This window comes from Toxorhynchites rutilus, chromosome 3 (assembly GCF_029784135.1).
Source record: "Toxorhynchites rutilus septentrionalis strain SRP chromosome 3, ASM2978413v1, whole genome shotgun sequence".
NCBI lineage: Eukaryota > Metazoa > Arthropoda > Insecta > Diptera > Culicidae > Toxorhynchites > Toxorhynchites rutilus.
The window spans coordinates 67,360,894-67,383,262 of NC_073746.1; the positions used below are offsets into that span (position 1 = coordinate 67,360,894).

Consider the following 22,369-nt stretch of genomic DNA (forward strand, 5'->3'; position numbering starts at 1 on the left):
AGTGTTTGACATTCACGGCGATACAACATCAATGATGCTTTTATTTTGATTTTCATCCCAGCGGTAGTGGTGCAATGTGTGCCGCTGCGTTATGAGTGTGTATTGGAGCTCGTGGACGCTACACCGCTGGTGATGTTGCACAAACGACTCGCTTGCTGAAGTGTATGTGTGTGTGCTTGCGTGCGGCTAAACGAACGCTAGCTGTACGAAGAATAATAATATCAATCGCATTTTCGTTTATTTACACACTTGCAACTGTGTGTCGGGATGATTCTATCCGCACGGCAGCAGTGCTGCCGCACTCGCTGGTTTGCACTCTCGTGATTGCCTGATAACAAAGATGTGTTTTTCAATTTTACTATTAGGACTGGCAGCCCTTGCTATCACACAGCCGATCTTCCGAGTGGAAGCTTACGGCCTGCATAGAGAAATTCCATGTTGGTAGTAGAGTTGGAAGTAGCTTTGGAAGCGTACCTCTTTTGTCGGGACCGCTGCTATCCGTTCGTTTTGTCGTTCTCGTCGTTGTTGCCGTAATCGTCGTCGTCGAAGTCGTTCTGCCGAAGTTCACGATTTGTGTGGTGTTGCCGTAGGAAAAAAGTGCAATGTGTGTCAATCACGCAATTTGTGTCTGATAGTTCCTTCGATTCGCGATTAATTTGGTTATCTTATAGCGGATGTGGAGAAAAGTGGTGCAAATTCACTCTGAAAGCACGGCAGTTTCGGGAAGTGATGATCTTTGAAGCCTTCTCCGTCAGAGAGGGTGGTGGTGCGCTGGAGGAAGAAGAGGTTGTAAGCCGAGTGTATATTACACAGGTGTATTGAGGCAGTGCGAGTGAGCGAGAGGGGGCTAATATACGGGAGGAAGATTCGCCTCAACAGCCTCAATTGAAGTGGAGTGTGAGTGAGTGGAAGCAACGGGTTATACGTCGTGCGGAGGTTTTCATGATTTTTTTTTGGTGTTCTGTGCCGTCAGAGTTTACCTTCGGAACATGTCGACTGGGTTCTTACGGATGCAGTGTATTTCTTCTCTTTTTTGAGGTCATTCGAAGAAAGCACTAAAGCGCTAAAGTGAATGAGTGAGAGGAGATCCTGCTGGAATAGAGAGCCTGCTGAGTGTACACAACGCAACACATGCATCGAAGAATTCGCTGGTCAAATGCATAACAAGAATTGTGCAAGTTCTGTCGAGGCTATCAACAAGAGATCGTATTTTTGTTTTTGTTTTGGTTTGCAAAACATGTGATGAGAATTGGTACAAATCAGCCCGATAAAATAAGCGTCCGCAATGTTGAGGGAAAAAGTGAAATAATGTGATAATGAAAATGATCTGTTGAAGAATTTCGAAAGTAGTTGGCACACAAAATAAACAGCAAAGCTAAACCTCGGTGCTCGCTGTTTTCCTGGTGAAGTGTGTTTCTGTGTTTGAGTGTTTTCAATTCAAGCCCGGGAAGGCGAATAGCGATCCGACAAACGACAGCAAATAGATCGTGTGAAGTTGGGCATCATCATCTCTGCATTTTAGCCGGCGACGATCCGCATCAAGATGAACAACGGCTCCCGATCGCATCTGCAATCTCTGTTCAGCAACTCGCTGGCCATCCGCCAGGAGATTCAGAGGTTCGAGAGCGTCCACCCGTCGATCTACGCCATCTACCACCTGATCGATCTGCTCGATGACAGCCAGGTGGCGTCGCAGATACGTGATCATGTCGTATGCATTGAAGGTACCGTCCCTCTGTTTCAATACTGATAAATAAATAGAAATTGCTGGAAAAAATCTTCGTCAATTGATATTTCGTACGTCATACATATGCTAAACAATGCTAAATTATATACACCTTTCCCCCTATTTACACGGTACCTGTTTTACACGATTTCGCTTTTACACGGTTTATGAAATAACAAATTTTGGAAAACTTGAAAAATGTATATTTGTAGTTCATATGTAAGCAAGTAAAATAGGATTATAGTTTTGAATACGAGTGCGATTTTATGTTCCAGAGCTGGCAAGCCATCAATTTACTAGTATTTTTGGAGTCTTGACGTGTAATTTGTGTCAATTTTTCAAGCTCTTAGAATGCCAAGAATATCGACAAAAATGAAAAGTAAAGGAGAGTTATATCTTCGGCTTCCGACTGGAAATCTCTTTATTAAATGTAATGATAAATAAAGCAAAACAAATCTACGCAGCTGTTAATTGAATCTTCTATTACTTAGCCTGTTGTCAAATCTGAGATCTTCCCGAATTCGTCAACTGTTGAACCAGAATCGCATCAAGAATGCTCAAGTTTTAAGGATGACTTTATACTAATCAGAATAAAAATACTGGTAGTTCCTTAAAGTGGCGATAGCGAAAAAACTTATTACAATTTAGCTTCTTGAAGAATTCTTTGTTTATTTGTATCCAGAATCTATAATGAATTCCATTAGTAGATTTTTATAATTGTTTTACTTAACACTCCTATACTCGCGCATTGGTCTGTCAGACCGAGAAATCAATAATTCGTTCATTTCCCAGAAAATATCAACACTACGACTTTGCGATTCTCTCTAGCTTCGTTATTCGTCGTTCGTCATCGTTTAGCGTATCGCATGTGTTGGTACTAAGGGGACGTGTGCCACTTTTTTATCACTTTCGGTCTGTGACACCGACGCGGTCTTTCTCTGGAGAAAAGAGTGGAAGCTTTCTCGGAGAGAATATGAGAAGGAGAAGAACAGCACAGGGTGTACCATGCAATGAAAGATAAGTAGTAATAATAAAAAAATAAATTAAAATTTTAAATCACAAATCATATGGTTCAATTTAACGGAATATATCGTCAGTATGATCGGTTTTGGAGGGGTTCTCTCGATTGCCTTCTCGGGTGTCCCGAGAATGGCTCTTCGCCGTCGCAATTAGATATCTAATCGCAATGCCGCAGAGTGGTCTTTCGGAGACCTGAGGGAGAGTTGCCGGGAGAGCTCCTCTGGGACCAATCGAACCGGCGCAAAAGCGTACGCGCGATGAATAACGGAAAATGTCACCGGTACGTGTATTTCCGGAGAAGTTTTTTTAGGTGACCTTCTTAGGTTTTCCAAAGATAGCTCTCCGTCACCGCGAATGAAGATCGATACAGAGTACAATTGTTTCTAGGAAAGTTTTCTCGGTGACCTTCTAAAGTTTACCAAAAAAAAAAAAATAACGAAACATTTCGTCGGGACGGTTACCTTTAGATGAGTTCCGGCTATTACCTTATCAGGTTTCTCACTGCTAACTCTTCGTCGACGCTTTTTAATTTTACAGGTTTTCCTTCTCAGGATACCCAAAGATAATCTTTGCCGCGTGTTGAGATTTTTTGTTCCCGAATGAGATTTTCAGATTTTTGTTTCGCGGAGTGGTCGATAGTTAGCGTTTACATAATCACATCACTTACCACAGTGAATCCTGATTCTTACCTCTGCCCACTAACAACTATCCCTCCCATGATAATCGCTAGGGAACCACGCTATAGAGGCGACCCTTCTGGCCTTCGGGCGGCGATTATCATACTAACATTCCTTCCCTTCCCCTGGTGACTGTAAGGACGTGGCCGGCGTCGTTGTTGACCATTTAAAGCTCGAATCACCGAAAATTGCACAACGAGAATGATTTGCTAGTCCCAAGCGTCATTCTGTGTGTTCTTTGTGCAATTTGGTTGGTTCAGATCAATCACGGAGAGCAACTACGAATTGTACAGTCTACCCAAGCTCAAGATCAAGCTTTCGGTCTGTGACACCGACGCGTGAACAGGAAACTATAAACTAATCGGTAGCTTATGGTAATTTTTAACAGTTACAGTTTCGGGGATATTTTTTTATAATGGACAATATCGACAAGAAAACAAGAAAAAGAAAAGGAAGTTACTTGAAATCCTTTTATATCATCTTTTTATGCCCTATCTAAAAAGAGGCATTAATTCTTAGTTTACCAAGAAAACAGAGACAAAGAATATTGGAAATATGCAAACTTTATATTCCAAAACCTTTATCATTCTAGAAGAATTATCTAGAAGGTCGTTAAACATTCTTCTCTTCGATAAAAGACCCGAAAAACACACAACAACAACAGTTGTTTCGATCATGCAGTTATGCTATGTTCTGATTCTTACTCCAATGAAACCTAAATCGATTAATACGTTTTTATGTTATTTTATAGCTCTTTATACTTCCATGAATTATATTCAGTTGCTTACTTTTAAAAAGTGAAGTGAAAAATTCGAATTTCGTTATTTGTGTTGGAGTATCAAAAAATACTCTATTTTGAGGAGGCTGAATTAGACTGTGAAAACATAATCAAGACGAAGAAAACATATTTTTAAAAGTTTTTTCATTCAATCATACCCTCTTCTTAAAAAAATGCCAATAAAGCCTGAAAAATACACAATGGCAACATTACAGGGAAGTTCAATTTTCGGTCTGTGACACCGTGCGCGAGTATATGTGTTATGATTTTGCACGCGAGTACAGGAGGGTTAAATTAATGATTGAATTGAGTATATATTGAGGGCTTATTTTGTTTTACACGGTTTTACATAGCAAAATCGGAGATTTCACTCAACACGGTTTTATCGGGAAGCTATCCTAGAACCTAGTAACGTCTCGATTATATAGGGTTGGGGAATATGCACCGTTTTGTTCGCAAACTTGTTGCCATTTAGAAGGCAACTTCATTATCCCCCCTTATAACCCCCCTCCCCCTCCTTCCTTATTTGCAAAAAACTCAGACAGCCAGTTTTCGCAAGCCTCTTTTGAGGCCAACTTAGTATCACCAGGAGCGTTTTGCATGGACCGGAAGAGATGATAATCACTTGGAGCCGGGTCCGGACTATACGGTTGCTGCAATAGGACATCCCATCCGAGCTCCCGTAGCTTCTGGCGGGTCATCAAAGATGTGTGAGGCCGAGCGTTGTTCTGGTGAAAAACAACACCGTTCCTATTGATCATTTCTGGCCGCTTCTGGTCAATCGCCTGCTTCAAACGGTCAAGCTGCTTACAGTAGAGAACCGAGTTGTGGGTCTGGCCATAGTTGAGCAGCTCATAGTGGATGATTCCCTTCCAATCCCACCAAACACACAGCAAAACCTTCCTGGCCGTCAATCCGGGCTTGGCGATGGTTTGGGCCGGCTCACCGCGCTTCGACCACGTTTTTTTTCGCTTTAGGTTGTCGTACGTGATCCACTTTTCATCGCCAGTCATCATCTTCTTCAAAAATGGGTCGAGTTCGTTCCGTTTCAGCAGTGCATCGCAGACGTTGATTCGGTCTAAAAGATTTTTTTGCGTCAACTCGTGTGGCACCCATACATCCAGCTTTTTTTGGAATCCAATCTTCTGCAAATGGTTCCAAACGGTTTTATGGTCTATCTATATATATAAAAATGGAGTGATGTCTGTCTGTCTGTCTGATTCTTATAGACTCGGAAACTACTGAACCGATCGACATGAAAATTGGTATGTAGGGGTTTTTGGGGCCGGGGAAGGTTTTCGTGATATTTTGAGACCCCTCCCCCCTCTCTAAGGGGGAGCTGCCATACAAATGAAACACAAATTTCTGCATTACTCGAGAATTAATCAAGCAAATGAAACCAAATTTGGCATGTGGAGGTTTTAGGATGCAATAAATGTTTCTATGGTGATAAGATACTCCTTCCCCCTCTCTTAGAGGGGGCTGCCATACAAATGAAACACAATTTTTTGCATTACTCGGAAATTAATCAATCAAACGAAACCAAAGTTGGCATGTGAAAGTTTTAGGGTGCAATAAATGTTTCTATGATGGTTAGACAGTCCTTCCCCCACTCAAAGGGGGGGCTGCCATACAAATGAAACACAAATTTTGCATTACTCGAGAATTAATCAAGCAAATGAAACCAAATTTGGCATGTGGAGGTTTTAGGATGCAATAAATGTTTCTATGGTGTTAAGATACGCCTTCCCCCTCTCTTAGAGGGGGCTGCCGTACAAATGAAACACAAATTTTTGCATTACCCGAGAATTAATCAAGCAAATTAAACCAAATTAGGCATATGGAAACTTTAGGGTGCAATGAATGTTTCTATTGTGGTTAGATACCCCTCCCCCCTCTCTTAGGGGTGGCTGCCATACAAATAAAACACAAATTTCTGCATTACTCGAGAATTAATCAAGTAAATGGGCGGGACGAAGTTTGCCGGGTTAGCTAGTACTATATATAGTTCCTGGCCAATCGAGCGAGTGCTCACATGTAGGTCTACTTGGATGATTCCAACAATTTTATCGGTTTCCACGACGATTGGCTTACCAGTACGGGGTGTATCTTCGACAGCCACTACACCAGAACGAAATCGATCAAACCAACCCTGTGTTGTGCGAATCGTTACAGTATCGGGTCCATAAAATACACGAATTTTTTTGGCCGCCTTCGTTGCAGTTTAGTAGTAAAAACGTAAAATATGGCTAATTTCTTGCTTGGTGGACTCCATCTTTGACGCGCTATAACACTATAACTAGACTGAGAAGGACAATCACAACACTGTCAAAACGACACTTGTAGCACAGATTGTCGTCTTTAAATAGCCGTATAGTATGACCCGATGCGATAAGTACAACACAAGATATATTTAAGTGTTGCCATATATTTACAATATACGACATTTATTTTTCCCCAACCCAATAATATACTAATATACTAATTTGACACCTTAATTGAAAGACGTAGTCCTATGTAAAAAATGATTTTGGATTCGCATATCGGAAATCTGGTATTGCGAGCAGTGGGTAAAATCGAGAGGAAAAACACCTTTTTATTCGTTGAATTGATTGATTATTCATCATTACCACTAGACTTTTAAAATCGTTATTTTTAGAAATTTCATGGTTTCTAAATTTCCTACACAGATAACCTTCTTAGTTTTGTACTGGGATTGATGTCGGAAGATTGTGGAGGAATATCATTAACTTTTGAGTAGTTGTAATGTAACCATGTGCGAACTTCATATGTCTTGAGCTCTGATTCATTGTCTTGGCAAAATTTGAATACTCAATTCTATCCCATTTTGTTGACACTTTCCTTCATATTTTCCTTCAGGATGATTGAGTAAACATTCTGACCCAATACACCATCGATGAAAATCAAATTCATGTGCCCATGTACCCTCATATCATCCCTCCACAACCATCATGTTTAAACATTGCTTTTAGATTTTTTTACGTTTAATTCATCGTTAGCTTCCTCCATACGAAACGATAACCATCAGAGTCAAAATATCAAATTAGGACCCATCTATGGAAATAACACCTTACCAGTAAGACATTGATGTGTGTCATGCAGTTTGGAATAATCAAATTGGAGTTACTGATCTTTTTTTGCTGAGAAACGGTTTGTCCCTCTGTGCTCGGGCATTCAAGCTGCCCTTCCTAGGCACATTACAAACCTTTTGGTTTGCTCAATTTGATTTTTATCGATAGTGTAATGGATCAAAATGTTTACTTAAACATCCTAATGGTGTGGTATGTAGCAAAGTGTGAACAAAATGAAATGGAATCGACGATTCAACTTTTGCCAAGACAATGACCCAGAGCTCAAGACATATGAAGTTTGCACATGGTTGCATTACAATTACTCAAAAGTTATTGATATTCCTCCATAATCTTCTGACATCAATCCCAGTAAAAAACTAAGGAAGTTATTTGTGTAGGAAATTTAGAAACCAATAAATTTCTAAGAATAACGATTTTAAAAACCACTTAATGAAAACAATGTTAAATATACCTTCCGAATACATAAAAAAACTCGTAGATAAGGCTAATGACAGCAAAAAATAGTTGCAATGAACAAGGGCTACCACAATAATGATGGAATTAGGAAATTGGCCAACGCCTTCGAAATCGAGTAGAGATTTCAACCAGCGTACGATTATGAGTTTGAGCCAATTTTCATACATTAGCACATACATTCGCCATTTTTAGAGAAATAAAAACCATTATTCTGAACTTCTGAACTCTCATATGACACTATAATTTTATCTTAATAGAATGTTCCGAAAGCTTGTTTTCGACTTTCAAAAAAAGAGAAAAGAGATCTGCATGGTGGAGTACGATTACGGATTTGAGTGACTAAATATCGCAACAACAATGCTGAGTTATATTTATGTGTTGCGATTCGAGGGAGTAATCGAAATCAGGTCACTGATTTTCGACAGCTTTATTTTATTGCGCTTAAAAACTAAAATATGAACATATGTGGTTAGGTTCTGCTCAAACTTACAATTCAGTGGACATGATAGAATGTCCCGACTTACTCCTCTCGGCAATTATCTTTCTAACTCCTATCGTTACCTGCCGAACTATTACAGCTTTAAATTAAAAGGTATCAACAAAAGGCGAATTCTTTCCCAGTATGGTTCTAACAAATAATGAATATAGTTTTTCGTTCAATGTTGAATTCAAATAAAAGTTTCTTGACGTATGTTTTATAGCAGTACGTTTGAATGATTCCTTTCTGCAAAATTGCTGTCGGCCTCCTCTGATCGTTTATGTTTTCACGTTCAAATTTTGATTCCTTGGATGCTGAAGCAACAATATGTATTTGAAATCTCTTGAACATTCGTTACATGTTTCATTTTCAATTTTGTAAAGGAATCCCCCTGAATTGATATCAAAGCCGTAGACCTACGTCAATTTTGGATACTCGTCAAACAAAAGCTTATGAGGTTACTTAGGTTAGGATCACACAGCAGAAGAGAAGAGATGATAAATTTAAATGGTCACTCAGCTTGGACAACGGAGTATTCAAAATATGATGCACGGTTCTCTAAAAAAATGCCAAAACGATATCGAAAGGATTTTTATTGATGATTTTCTTCTCCAAAGTGCAACATATGTCATTTATTTTGACTCCTCCACTTTTTCTAATTTTTTTTCAATTCCAAATAATTTTATTCATTTCTCCTGTAGAATCAGTTTCTTTTATTAGAACATTATCATAATGGGACAATCAAAAACATCACGTTAAATCCTGCAACATTTTGGTTGCGCATTCCATTCACCCCGCACCAAGAGCGCTAAGACAATATCAGTGTCGGTAAAACAGTCAGAAATTCAACTAGAAAGTAGTCACATTTTGTAGCACATCCGAAAACAACGCTATATATTTTGTAGGTTACCACTTTGTAACTGTCAGTCCCAGTGAATAACGCTTTCCTAACAAAAAGATCAGCGGGACTTATCGTTTTAGACAATTCACGCGTATTCATTGACATTTCATTATGGCTTAAAGACTTATAAACTTATAAACGAAGAACGAAAAAAAGAAGAAAAACAGAAAAAATAAGGATGTAAAAGACACGCAACATTCCCAAGCGGCCACTCCACCAAGTTGACAACAAGGGGATGTAGCTCAGATGGTAGAGCGCTCGCTTAGCATGTGAGAGGTACGGGGATCGATGCCCCGCATCTCCAAGATGTTTTTTTTTTGACGTAGGATTACGTCTTTCGGGAGCATATTGGGGTACAAATTGAAAATCGAAAATCGAGCACCTCTTGAAAATTGTCCAATTTCAAACGCTTATTGCTCAGCCATTCCATGATGGATTGATGAAATTTTTGCGTCAATCGATTTCGGCATTCCATAAAAAAAATTTATACTGAATGAAATAATAAGTGTCATGAAACTAATTATCGACCAATTGAAAAATCTCAACCCCTATTCTGACGGAAATACCCACATTTGATTGGTCGAAATTGACGACACATGTGGCGGTTCCCTAACAGAGACATCTAAACCAAGCTGCCTTGGGAAAATCGGCATTGCAAATACATGAAGGTAGGGGGAACTTTTGCTCCCACCGAAATGTGTTCTCTAACAGAGACATCAAAACCAAGATGCCTGGGGGAAATCAGCATTGCAAATACAGTAGAACCTTGATTATCCGCGAAAGCGAGTTCCCTAGTAATTCTATTGACCTTTCCGAAATTCAGCATTGAGTGGTAGAGTCTTGCATTTTGGTTTGGTCATGACTCCCACATTTTCTGAACATTGGTGTACATGACCTCACAGATGGATAGTTAAATGCTTACTGTATTTATGAAACATAGTTTTTATGCTGAAACTCCTTTTTTCGTATTTACACCTCATTTTCAACCCTTCATTGCGTTATCCGCGATTTTCGTTATATGCGGTGACCTAGCCCGACTATTCCGCGGATAATCGGGGTTCTAGTGTACATGAAAGTAGGGATAGCCTTTGTTCACACCGAAATGTGTTCCCTAACAGAGACATCAAAACCAAAGTGGCCGAGGGAAATCAACATTGCAAATATATGCAAGTTGGGGGCATTTATTATATTGCAAGTAAGGTGAGTGATACGATTGATTCTAGCAAATTAAATTTAAATTTGGAACTTTAATGTTGGTTGCTTTGTGAAATTTCATATCAATGACCGATTGTGTATTGTGAAAAAAATTATCACGAGTGTAATTGTAAAATTGTATATGGTAGCATTTGTGTTGAAAATGAGTTGATATATGAAACGATTTACTTCAATTTTCATAAATAGAAACCAAGGTGTGTTCCCGCTCGGGAACCGGTCGTTCGGTTTAAGCTGTCTGTTTTGTTGTGTTCATTTCCACTGAAGGAAAGTTCATACGGCGAGAAAAGTTGAAAAAGAGAAGAAATATTCGGAAAGTGATTTCCCATATGCTCTACATATAGTATTAGGTGTTGTTAAGCCAATTAAAATTCGCCTTGGGTGGAATAAACACTCAGAAAGTAAAAATTATGAAAGAAAATTACCGAAAACATTTCAAATATGTTTTCTCTATATTAATGTAACATGTTTTTACTGATCAAAAAATTGATAATTGTGTACGGTATTGATAGTTATCTTATATTACATTGATTACATTGAATTTTTTTTTTCTTTATTTCATACATAAATAATACAGGAGGTATCTCGTCTAGGGTCACAGAAGGTGGTTTTCACCATATTCCATACCACTTCTGCATCTTCTATCTGATACGCTCCATCTAACGGCTAATTATCATCCTTCTGTCATCATCAAATGTTGTAAACACTGGTGGAGTGAACAAACAATACCCAACAGCCAAACAAAACTGCTCTTTTCGGGGCCACCAACTCATTATCAAAAAGTTTAATTCTTCAATATATCCAAAATGAACAGATAGCCTAACGCAATCCTACGTCAACTATGCGGTCGTGTCTCAGACACAACCCTCCTGTAACTTTTTTTTTCAAAAATAACACTTTTTCCTAACATACATGAATACCTGTTGAAGGGAAATGAAAGCTAAATTATTTTTAAATAAACTGGAACAATGTAGAACAATGTAGAAATACGTAATGCGAAATTGGAAATGAGACATGTAACGAAAGCTTAAAAGAGTTCAAATACATGTTATGCAGCATTGTTGTGGTGAAATGGAATATACCATTATACGGGGTATTTAAAGGGTGTGTCACATCAAATTGCATCACGGAAAAAACGCTGTAGAAATTTAATTTTGAGGAATTATATCTTCAGCTCTCGCTTATAATCAGATAAGAGTGTATAGATCACGTTGGCCATGCTTCACTGTCAATTTTTCGTAAATTTGGAAAAATGTCGTCGAACGAAAAAGAGCGTCGTGAATTAATCCTGTGCACTCATTTCGAGAATCCGGAGTTGTCACATCGGGACATCGGTAAGATCCTGGGAATCGTCCAATCCACGGTCAGCAGAGTACTAAAACGATACTTCGAGAACCTAACCATCGACCGGAAGGTGAAGAACGACAAAAATGGATGCTCCGTCAGTGAAAAAGATCACAAGCGCGTAGTTAAGCAGTTTAGACGTGATCCGAGAAGTTCGGTCCGGGATGTCGCCAATAAGCTGAATTTGTCAAGTTCATTCGTCCAGCGGACCAAGCAGCGGGAGGGCCTGCGTACATACAAGTTTCAGAAGGCTTCTAACCGCGACGAAAGGCAAAACATGGTGGGGAAGACGCGAGCCCGGAAGCTGTACACCGAAATGCTGACGAAGCCGCATTGCCTGGTAATGGACGACGAAACCTACGTCAAAGCGGACTTTCGTCAGCTGCCGGGCCTGTTGTTCTTCTCCGCAGAGGACAAATTCAGCGTTCCGGAGGAGATTCGCAAGCAGAAACTATCCAAGTTTGCCAAAAAGTAAATGGTGTGGCAAGCGATCTGCTCTTGCGGAAAGCGGGGCGCCCCCTTCGTGATGACCGGCACGGTAAACGGGCAGGTTTACCTTAAGGAGTGCCTACAGAAGCGCTTACTACCACTATTGAAGCAGTACGAGGGCCCGACCATCTTCTGGCCGGATCTCGCTTCGTGTCACTATTCAAAGGACGTGTTGGAGTGGTACGAAGCCAACGGGGTCACCTTCGTGCCAAAGGAAATGAACCCGCCCAACGCGCCGGAGCTTCGCCCAATAGAGAAATATTGGGCGATTATGAAGCAGGCCCTCCGGAAGAACCCAAAAGTTGTCAAATCGGAGGCGGACTTGAAGAGAAAATGGATTTCTGTTCAAAAAAAAACTACAACCTGACGTTGTACAGAACCTTATGGACGGGGTAAAGAGGAAGGTGCAAGCATACGGGCTTGGGCTCGAAGTATGAATAAAAAGAAAATGCCAAAAGTTGTTTAATAGTTTTTATTTTACTGTCTAAAATTTTCAAAAGGATCGGTCTACTGGGTGAATTTCTACAGCGTTTTTTCCGTGATGCAATTTGATGTGACACACCCTTTATTCAGCCATTTTTGTCTGATATATAAATACTAATAATTGTTGAACAATCACACAAATTAACAAATAAAATAGGTCTGGTTTTTTTCTGTAGCTTTTTCACATACAATTTTGCCGTTCAATTAAATGATATGGGTTTTCTTCGTTCTAATAGTTCTTCGTTCTAAGTTTTCACTCTTACTAGATAGAATCAATAAAACGGATATTATTCCCAAAGTATCGAAGTGAACTTGGTTTGAAGGCTCAAACATTGATGGAATTGTTATTGGTATGATGTCCAGGTTGATGTTCAATTTTTCCGCGCTCAATGCGCATCTTTATCGTGTAGGTCTTGCAACTAACATTTTTGTGATTGAGAATATCATTACATTGAACTAGTTGTTTTGTCATGTAAAGAATTTCGTTATGAAAGAACTAAACTGATTACTGATTTCGGGGTTCGATAACGAGTAGCGATTTCAATGTTATATCTTTATATATAGGGTTGGGGAAAAAGAAACTGATTGAGCTAAAAGTTGAACACAATATACATTTCACTCCGAGGAATGTTGTTACGGCATAAAAAATTGAGAAAAATGGAGAAAAATCTTCTATATGACCATAGTACGTTTCTGAAATTAAGCTTCTTATGAGAATCGACCATTTCATATTAAATATGATTTTTATGTGATGGAAACAACTTTTTCCCCAAGTGTTTGACAAAATCATGAACTGAAATTGTGTTTCGGAATGATTTAAAATTTATCGATTTCCCTCATCCATCTCTATCTCTATATATATAAAAATGTTGTGTTCGTTTGTGTACGCGTCAAAAACTCGAAAAATACCAAACCGATTGAGCTAAAAAATGGACGCAATATACAATTTACTCCGAGGAATGTTGTTACGGCATAAAAAATCTAAAAAATTGGAGAAAAATGATCTTTTATATGGCCATAGTACGTTTTTGAAATTAAGCTTCTTATGAAAATCGACCATTTCGTATTAAATATGAATTCTATGTGATGGAAACATCTTTTTCCAAGTATTTGACTAAATCGTGAACTGAAATTGTGTTTCGGAGTGTTTTGAAATTTATCGATTTTCCTCATCTATCTCTATACAGTTGTGTTCAAAATAATACCAGTGCTGATTTAAAATCTGAAATAAGATAAAAATTTATAATTAGCGCTTTGCTCCGAATTTTCTTCATAGTGTATTTTGAACAGAGTTTCAATAGAACAAGTGTATGGTATTGGTTGCAAGATTTCGTTTTATTATTCAATAAAATAATCATTTGTTCAAAAAAGTTAGTGTTCAAAAAATAGCAGTACTTCAATCAACACCAGGAAAACATGATTAAAATGATGAAAGATTTAGAAGTTGTTCTGTAATATGATTATCCACCTTAGTACTTTGTAGCGTAGTCCTTACTCTTAATAACAGCAGCACACCGTTTCGGCATAGAGTCCACAAGTGCTTGGCAGCGAGAATCAGGTATTGCAGCCCACGAATCACGAATTTCAGACCATAATTCTTCCACATTTTTTAGTCTGGCTTCAGAAACAGCGTATTTGACATCTCCCCACAGATTTTCAATAGGGCAGTCTGGAGACTGCGCTGGTCACTCCATAACCTCAATATTCTTCTCCTTAAACCACGCCTTAGCACGTTTGCTCGTGAGTTTAGGATCGTTGTCCTGCTGCATCACCCATTTTAGTGGCATTTCCTCCTCAGCATAAGGTAACATAACCTCACTGAGTATCTTGATGTAGCCATGTTGATCCATGGTGCCTGGTATGCGATAAACTGGCCCGACACCGTTGTACGAAAAACTTCGCCATATCATAATTTTTGTTCCGCCGTGCTTTACTGTCTTAACTGTGTACTGCGGTTGATATTCCGTATTGCGTGGACGTCTCACATACTGACGACGACCTTTTGACCCGAACAAAACTATTTTGGACTCATCCGTCCACAAAACATTACGCCATTTTTCTTTCGGCCAATCGATATGCATTTTAGCAAATTTGAGGCGATTCGAAACATGACGTTTTGTCAACAATGGTACTTTCCGAGGACTACGTGCGTATAATTTGACTTCCGTCTATCGTCGTCTGACTGTAACAGTACTGTAAGTCTAGTTCATCTATGATCTTATTAGAAGACAAAGTTGGATCAGTCCGTGACATCTTGATGATTCTTCGATCAATTCTTTCCGAAGTGCAACGTTTCCGGCCACGAGTTTCCAACTTGTCTTTCCATTTCAAAGCATTGCTTATTATTTTGGCCGAGCACCCCACTGCTTTCTGTACTTGTCTGTAAGTTTTGCCTTGATTTATCAACGTTTTGATAAAATTGCGCTGCTCCTCAGAGCAATGTTTTCCGCGACCCATTTTCGGCAATACAAACAAAACAAACATATTTTCTTGCACATATCTTAGTTTTACCGACTAACAAAATAGCAAAACTTGTATAAAACTCCGAATGGAAACAAACTTTGTTTGAAATCGTTTTTCGCTGCTATTATTTTGAACACAACTGTATATACAAAAATGTTCTGTTCGTTTGTGTACGCGTCAAAAATTCGAAAAATAATAAAAAATTGAAAATTCAACTCAACCATGCAACCACAATGTGCCGCAGCAATGTGTGGCAGGGTACAGCTAGTTCTTTATATATGTCTTCCTTAAAAATACGAATGTCACTTTTTTGACTCGCTCCACTTCCCCAAATACCCTTCGCCGTTCTTCTTTGCCGAATGGTTCGGGAATCTTTCTACCAATTCAACTCATACAACATGTTTGAAGAATACAAATCCATGTAACAAACAGCTTTTTCCAGGTCGCCATTTAAAATATTGAATTAGTCTAACTTACGAATTTCTGAACATCAGAACTTTTTTCTCGAACGATCACAGTTCCTCGTCAAGATTCCTTTCGTGCCATTAAACACAGATCCTTATAATTTTTTCACTTTTTTCACACACCCTATTTTTTATTAATTTTTTTTTCTTATTGTCTTCAACTTCTGAAAGTTGCACAAACTATTTATCATAAGTGTTTTTTTCTACCGCTAAAAGTACCTTTTGTTCTAACGGGGGTTAAATAAAAAATGAGAATTTTTTCAATACCTTTCAGTAACTCAAATAAAGAGCGTAAAATTTTCTTTCTCCAAGAAAATTGCTCCTTGGGCTCCCTAGAAACAGAAGGCGTGTTTGGTTTTGCTAGTTTGAATTTAGTCAAAGCAAAGATGGCATCGAAACAGCACGGGCTCCGCGAACGCATTGTACGGTTCTACGAAACGCATTTCCAGCAAGGAAAAAAGTTCACGGTGGCACATTTTAAGGAAGAAAATGTACCTGTCAGTACGGTATATCGTATCCTGGGTTCCCTGAACGTAGAGCGGAAGGTCGGAAGTGGTCGTCCAGTGACGATAATGACGAAGCAGAGGAAGACATTGTTAAAGAAGCTGTTTAACAACAAGGACGCAACCAGCCTGCGTGACGCCGGTCGGAAATATGGCTGCTCCCACGTATTGATCCATCGGACCCTCAAGATGGAAGGAATCGTCTGCAGGAAGAAGACGAGGTCGCCGGAGTACACGGAGGAGCAGATTGAGACGGTTAAATCACAGTGTCGGTGGATGACCAAAAAATACCACGGGACGTCTTACGTTCTGGACGACGGAAGCTTTTTCCGCTGTCAAAAACGCATATTCTAGGAAATGATAATTACTACTCCAGCGACAAGTCATCTACACCGCCTGAAGTGAAATACAAGTTCAAAAAAAAAAGACGGGTGGGTAATGTCGGGGACATAACCGGAGTGACGTAGGACTATACAAAGGGGACAGCTTTTGCTAAATATATATTTTGAATATATTGTTTTATATTCTTCTCCTACGTGAATACCTACCTATCTACCTGAAAAATGGATTAGTTTACTGTTTACTCTTTATGAACATGTTGGCGGTTCTGAAAAGAACCTTTTGTGTTGTGTTTTTGCTTTTTTTTTACAAACTTTCTCAATTTGTTCTCACTATCTCATAGTTGATTCTTGATTTTTTTCTGAAGGCTTTGTACTTATTAAATGTTCAACGCCGGGCATCTGTTGGCGTATGCACATATCGTACAATCAAAATGATGGCTGTGATAGGGAATACATAGGTGGTCATCAGCTCATTCACTATCATATATTTCATTATTGAGCACATTACCGTACCTTAAACTGTGGTTTCGGAGACGAATGAATTGTAAGATTTGTAGTCTCCGCAAACAACGTAAATAGAAATGAAAAAGAACAGAGGTTTTGGAGACGAACTCTACGATCTGTCGAGAATTAAACAAGCTATAAGCGTTCTGAAAAAGCAACAGTAAATTAACACAGGATTAAAGTCCTTTAAAATAAGAACAGAGCAGCAGGAAATACATAGCTCATCATGTTGCTCCTTAGTTATGTTTCTATACAATACAGATGTAACGTTAGTCAATTTTCAACATCAGTTAGCAACCAAAGAAAGCAGTTCTTGCTACCGATAAAATTCGTTAATGCCATCCTGCATACAATGTGTTGTAATTTGAAGCCACTTTTAATTCGGAAACCATGCATGGGTTTGTGAAAACTGAATGATCAATCGGTTTATATTACATGTCATATTATGTCACTTTAGAATGCATTGGTATTGTGAAAACTTTTAATAAGTCTTCTTTGAAAGGTTTAATGGCCCTGAAAAGCGCCGTGTTTTACGGTGGCTGGTTTTGCCACCAAAGCAGTCTGTATAAACAAACTTTTTCCTTCTTCTACCTGCTGCCGTTTTGCGATTGCGTTTGCCACTCGCTGAAACTAGTTGTTGCCACCGAACCGAATGTGCTCTGCTCTGTAGGCGGGTTTTCTTATTGTCGTGAGCAGCTTTGCAAGTCAACTCGAGCACTCCGGCGGCCGAATTTCTATAACCGCTATTAGGTATATTGTGATGTGAAACGATGCCACACTACAACCACACTGATTTACGGTTTGAAAAAGAATGATATATTTTTCAGCGGATCCGCGCGTTTTGTACTTTAGCGGTACACACTCACAGGATAGAGACAAATCGGCAGACTCAGCCAAAGGGGTGAGTCCAACGAGACGAACGAATGAGCGTTAAAAGGCAGCGATGGCAAAAAAATACATTCATTACGATTTGTTCGCTCGTTGGATTCACATGCAGGCTAAAAAGGGTCCTTTTCAGTATCACAAAATTATCTTTAATCTAAAGAGTTTATTGTTCTGTTATCACTCGATATCTCCATCTTGTTCGGCTAAACCTTCCTGTTTAGCGATTGCGTTTACCACTCGCCACAGACTTCACAGTTGGAAAATTTCTTCCCATCCAGCTTGTGACATGTTGTACAGTAAATTACATTTAATGCGACGTGCCGAAGCACCGCTCAGTGTCGCATTGGAGGCGATTTTAACCTGTAATTGAACATTTGCAATGACAGTGGTACAGTGTCGACTTTCAATGTGGGGTCATAATTTGGGCCCCGAACTCTATGTTTACAAAAATGTCCAACTAAATATGTCGCATTACATGACCGTCCTATTAGCTAAATGTCGAACTAAATGTAAATTACTGTACTTTCAATCTGGAAACAATTTAAGAATTGGTGAAAATTAAATAATCGGGAAAGTCCCCAACCATCTATAAGCTCAGAACAACTGCCAAATTCTCATACTCATCATATCCTGGAAAACAGGATTACGAAAAAAATCAATTTGTGTGTTATTATTATTTTGGATATTGTTTTAGAAAGCATTAAACTGTATTTCGTAAACTCTTTTTTGAAAGGTTTAATGGCCCTGATAAGCGCCGTGTTTTATGGAATGGTTCCAATTTAGAAAACTTAGTACTCGTGGTTTTGAAAAAAACCATTTCGAACGCCCACGATGCCGCCTTGTTTTGGATTTGCCACCAAAGCAGTTTGTATAAAGAACAAACTTTTTTCTTCTGCTACCTGCTGCCGTTTTGCGATTGCGTTTGCGTCTGCCTGTTGTTGTCTTGATGTCCACCGAACCAAAGCGCGAGCAGTTTTGCCAGCCAACTCGATCACTTCGGCAGCCGAAACTCTATAACGGCGGCTAGATGGACTGGTGCACTGGTATTAACGCGCTCGGCCTAGCTACCCTTGCGGAGCAATTGGAGAATACTCCTACGGAAAACTGCAGTCCAACACGGTTCGAGCGGGAGTTTCTCAAGTTATCTCAAGTTATCTCAAGAAAAATTAAATGTTATTCGTTATGATAGATGCGTAGATATATTTCCTATCAATTGATGCAAACACCTTTCCGATCTATTGAGAAATGCTCGAGTTATAAGCGTTCCAAATCTTGCATTTTTTTCTACTTGTTCGGTGCCTAGATTTTCATTTCACCCCCTATATCTTCCGGTTAGACGTAGTCCTACGTCAAAAAGGTTATGTTGTACATCGCCATTTCCGACCGGGGAATTTCAAAGCCTTGGTTTAAGCCGAGCGGTCTGGCAATCAACCAACAAATCATCGAGAAGAGTGCCTCGATAAAATCCTGCTGCCGTTCCTGAACGAGCATCACGCGGATGGGAAGTACGTCTTCTGGCCGGACAAGGCGTCTTCCCATTACGCCAAGAAGACGCTGGCGTATCTTGAGGAGAAAAAGATATCGTTCGTGCCGAAAGATCGTAACCCAACAAACTTGCCCCAGTGCCCAATAGAGGATTTCTTTGGCTCACTCAGTGCCCTAGTGTATAAAAACAATTGGAGGGCCAAGTACACGAAGCAACTGACTACAAGAATCCGGAATTGTATCCGGAAAATGGACGTAAGTGCCGTACAACGTTCTTGTGACAGCATCGCGACAAAGTTGCGTCGAACAGCAGACCACGGTCCTTACTCAAACATTCACTGGCATTTTTTTGAAGAAAATACATTATGTTATTAATAAAAATTATTGAAATTGATGAAAAAAAAAATTTTTTTTATATGTGATTGAAAAAATTCTCATTTTTTATTTAACACCCGTTATTGAAGTTAAATTTGTCAATCACTCCATTCAACAGCCTACAGCTAGCGATCAGAGCCTTGCAATAAGTGTACTGTACAATAAGATTTCAAAGATTCTGCATATGATCATAAAAGTGTAGGTTGTCTCGCTCGCTAACGCTCAGTTGGACCTAACTAACGAATCGTCTCCTATGTTTCAAACTAACCGGGCAATCGGTGCAACACAGGTATATATGTGAAAGCCCATCGCTCCCGACGGCGATGCTTGGGGCCGTCTCGGTTCCTCATCCTTATTAGATAGGGACTTCGCCCCCCATTACAATGACCTCAGATTAAATATCATAATAAATAATAAATAACAAAAATTGCGCTTCGTTGGTGTTCATACGTATGTACCGAAAAAGCCATCAGAAAAAAAAATGAGTGGGTTACATCTATGATATAACCGCAAGGTTGACGTGGGACTACCATAGCGTAGCAATCATTTGTTTGCATTAATTAAATTTTTGGTTGAATGAAACAATTCCCGAATTCAATTGAATTAAATATATTTGCTTTGTGAGTAAAAAGATTGTATAATTATATATAAGGTCAATTCATGCGTTGTGATAGATTATGTTCTTCGTTACAAGTAAATTTAGTGAGTCCTTTTACATTTCGTATGATGCCGAGGACAAAATATGTGAACGGAAGAATTATCAAATGATTATTTTATTTTACGTTTCCTTCTGATGTTTGCATCTCTCAAGTGTATGTACTTCTCGAATCGCGAATTTGCTTGATTTGATAAACTTCAGGCACTAAGTTTCGATTTTGACATGTACGTCGAACGCATATTGTTTAATCAATAGGCGTCATTGCAGCTATTGGTTATCAACATCTTGCCTTATCATCAAATGGTATGCTTAGTAATTCAGAGAGCAGAAGATATGAAGGCATATCCTGCAATGCAAGCTTGAATAAGCGAGCCAAAGCGTGGTATTCGTACCCGCTTTTGTAATCCGTGTTAGGAAAACACTTTTCGGAGTGCAAAAAAAAAACATACGAGTGCAGAAGTACCCCCGGAAGACCGTGTTAAGGAAACATATTCTAGTTTGCACAAAGGCAAGCGAGTACAAAATTACTCGCAGTTTGCATTTATTTGCACAGCCGATTTCTCCTGACATCATGGCTTTGAAGTCTGTGTTAGGCAAACACATTTCAGTCGGAACAAAAATGCCCCCGACTTGCATGAATTTGTAATGCCAATTTCCTCAGACATCTTGGTTCTAAAGTCTGTGTTAGGGAAACACATTTCAGTCGGAACAAAAATACCCCCGACTTTCACGTATTTGCAATGCCGATTTCCCCGAGGCTGCTTGGTTTTGATGGCTGTGTTAGGGAAACCGTAGATCGGGCCAATCAAAATGAGGCAGTAAGGGCGTTTAGATAACGCTTAACATTTTACAGTTATTCAATTGTTTATCTTATGAAAAATAACATTTTATTAATTGCGATAGAAGCGTAGAAATATTCCCTATCAATTGATGCAAACATCTTTCCGATCCAGTAGGAAATGTTCGAGTTATAAGCATTCGGAATCTTTCATTTTTCCTGTATGTTCTGTGTTTAGGTTTTCATTTTACCCCCCATATACTCCGGTTAGACGTAGTCCCACGTCAAAAATCTTCCACCTCTCCGATGGTCAATTGTCGTTATCCGCACGCTCCGCGAATGACATCATATTTTCACAGCAGTCAAACATTCCGAAACTCAGAGGCAAAACTGTGTCACAACACTGTCGACCGAAACCAGCGCTCGGGCAAAGAAAATAAAGCTCTCCAGATAGCCATTTCGCGGGCAGTTAAGAATTGCTAAAACCTGCATAAAATTAGTATAATCGTTATTTATAATCGCCTGACGACAGAGACCTTCGGTACCGAAAGAGGGAAGATAGCGAGGGGGAGGGGACTCTCGCGTGGTTCAAACGGTTTGTAGTTCTCAGCTCACCATATAGTTTCCCGCGCTGCTGGCGGAAGAACAAATTAGCAAGACTCATATCAAGCTATAATAATTATAAGAACCGCAGCGAAAATGGGTGTAAAATAAATGGCTTGGAAAGATTGCCATTTGCTGCTAGTTTTGCGCGATCTAGAAAATGAAGCTATGTTTCCACCGGCTCGGACCACCACTTGATGAAATGGAAACTGATGCGAAAATCCCATCCGCCGTGGGAAATTTTCATTATCGCTACGCGCTTTTGTTCCTTTCATCTAGCTAGGTTTCATTTCGTTATGTGACAGACATGACAGCGGTGATGGATTAAGGAAAATAGTTTGACCCAGTTTTTGCGAGCCGATAGAATGAGTAACTGTTTCAGGGCCAGCCTCATTTATTATTCATGTTTTGCTTAAATTTCAATCTTGCATCCTTTTCCTTGATTTCATGACAAACCGTCCCATAGTTCTGCAAAATGATCTTACTGACAGAGCAGAGTCGTCGATTTCCATTTTATGGTCCCCTCAACTTCAGCAAAACCGGACAGACAGCACGACGCCACAGATATAAGACAGCCCACATAAGCTTTAACGGCAACAACCCGACTTATCTTTGAAACCACACCAAGAAGTT

The 22,369-nt window shown here is 39.4% G+C and overlaps 1 protein-coding gene across 1 annotated transcript in view; it reads left to right on the forward strand.

Moving 5' to 3' along the window:
- The first annotated feature begins 444 nt into the window (after positions 1 to 444).
- LOC129774927 (centaurin-gamma-1A) overlaps positions 445 to 22,369 on the forward strand; it is a 478,174-nt gene continuing 456,249 nt past the window's right edge. Inside the window, exon 1 of the mRNA XM_055779015.1 lies at positions 445 to 1,724. Within this exon, the coding sequence (XP_055634990.1) occupies positions 1,544 to 1,724 (181 nt within the window). The 5' untranslated portion in view covers positions 445 to 1,543. The remainder of the gene's footprint in view (positions 1,725 to 22,369) is intronic.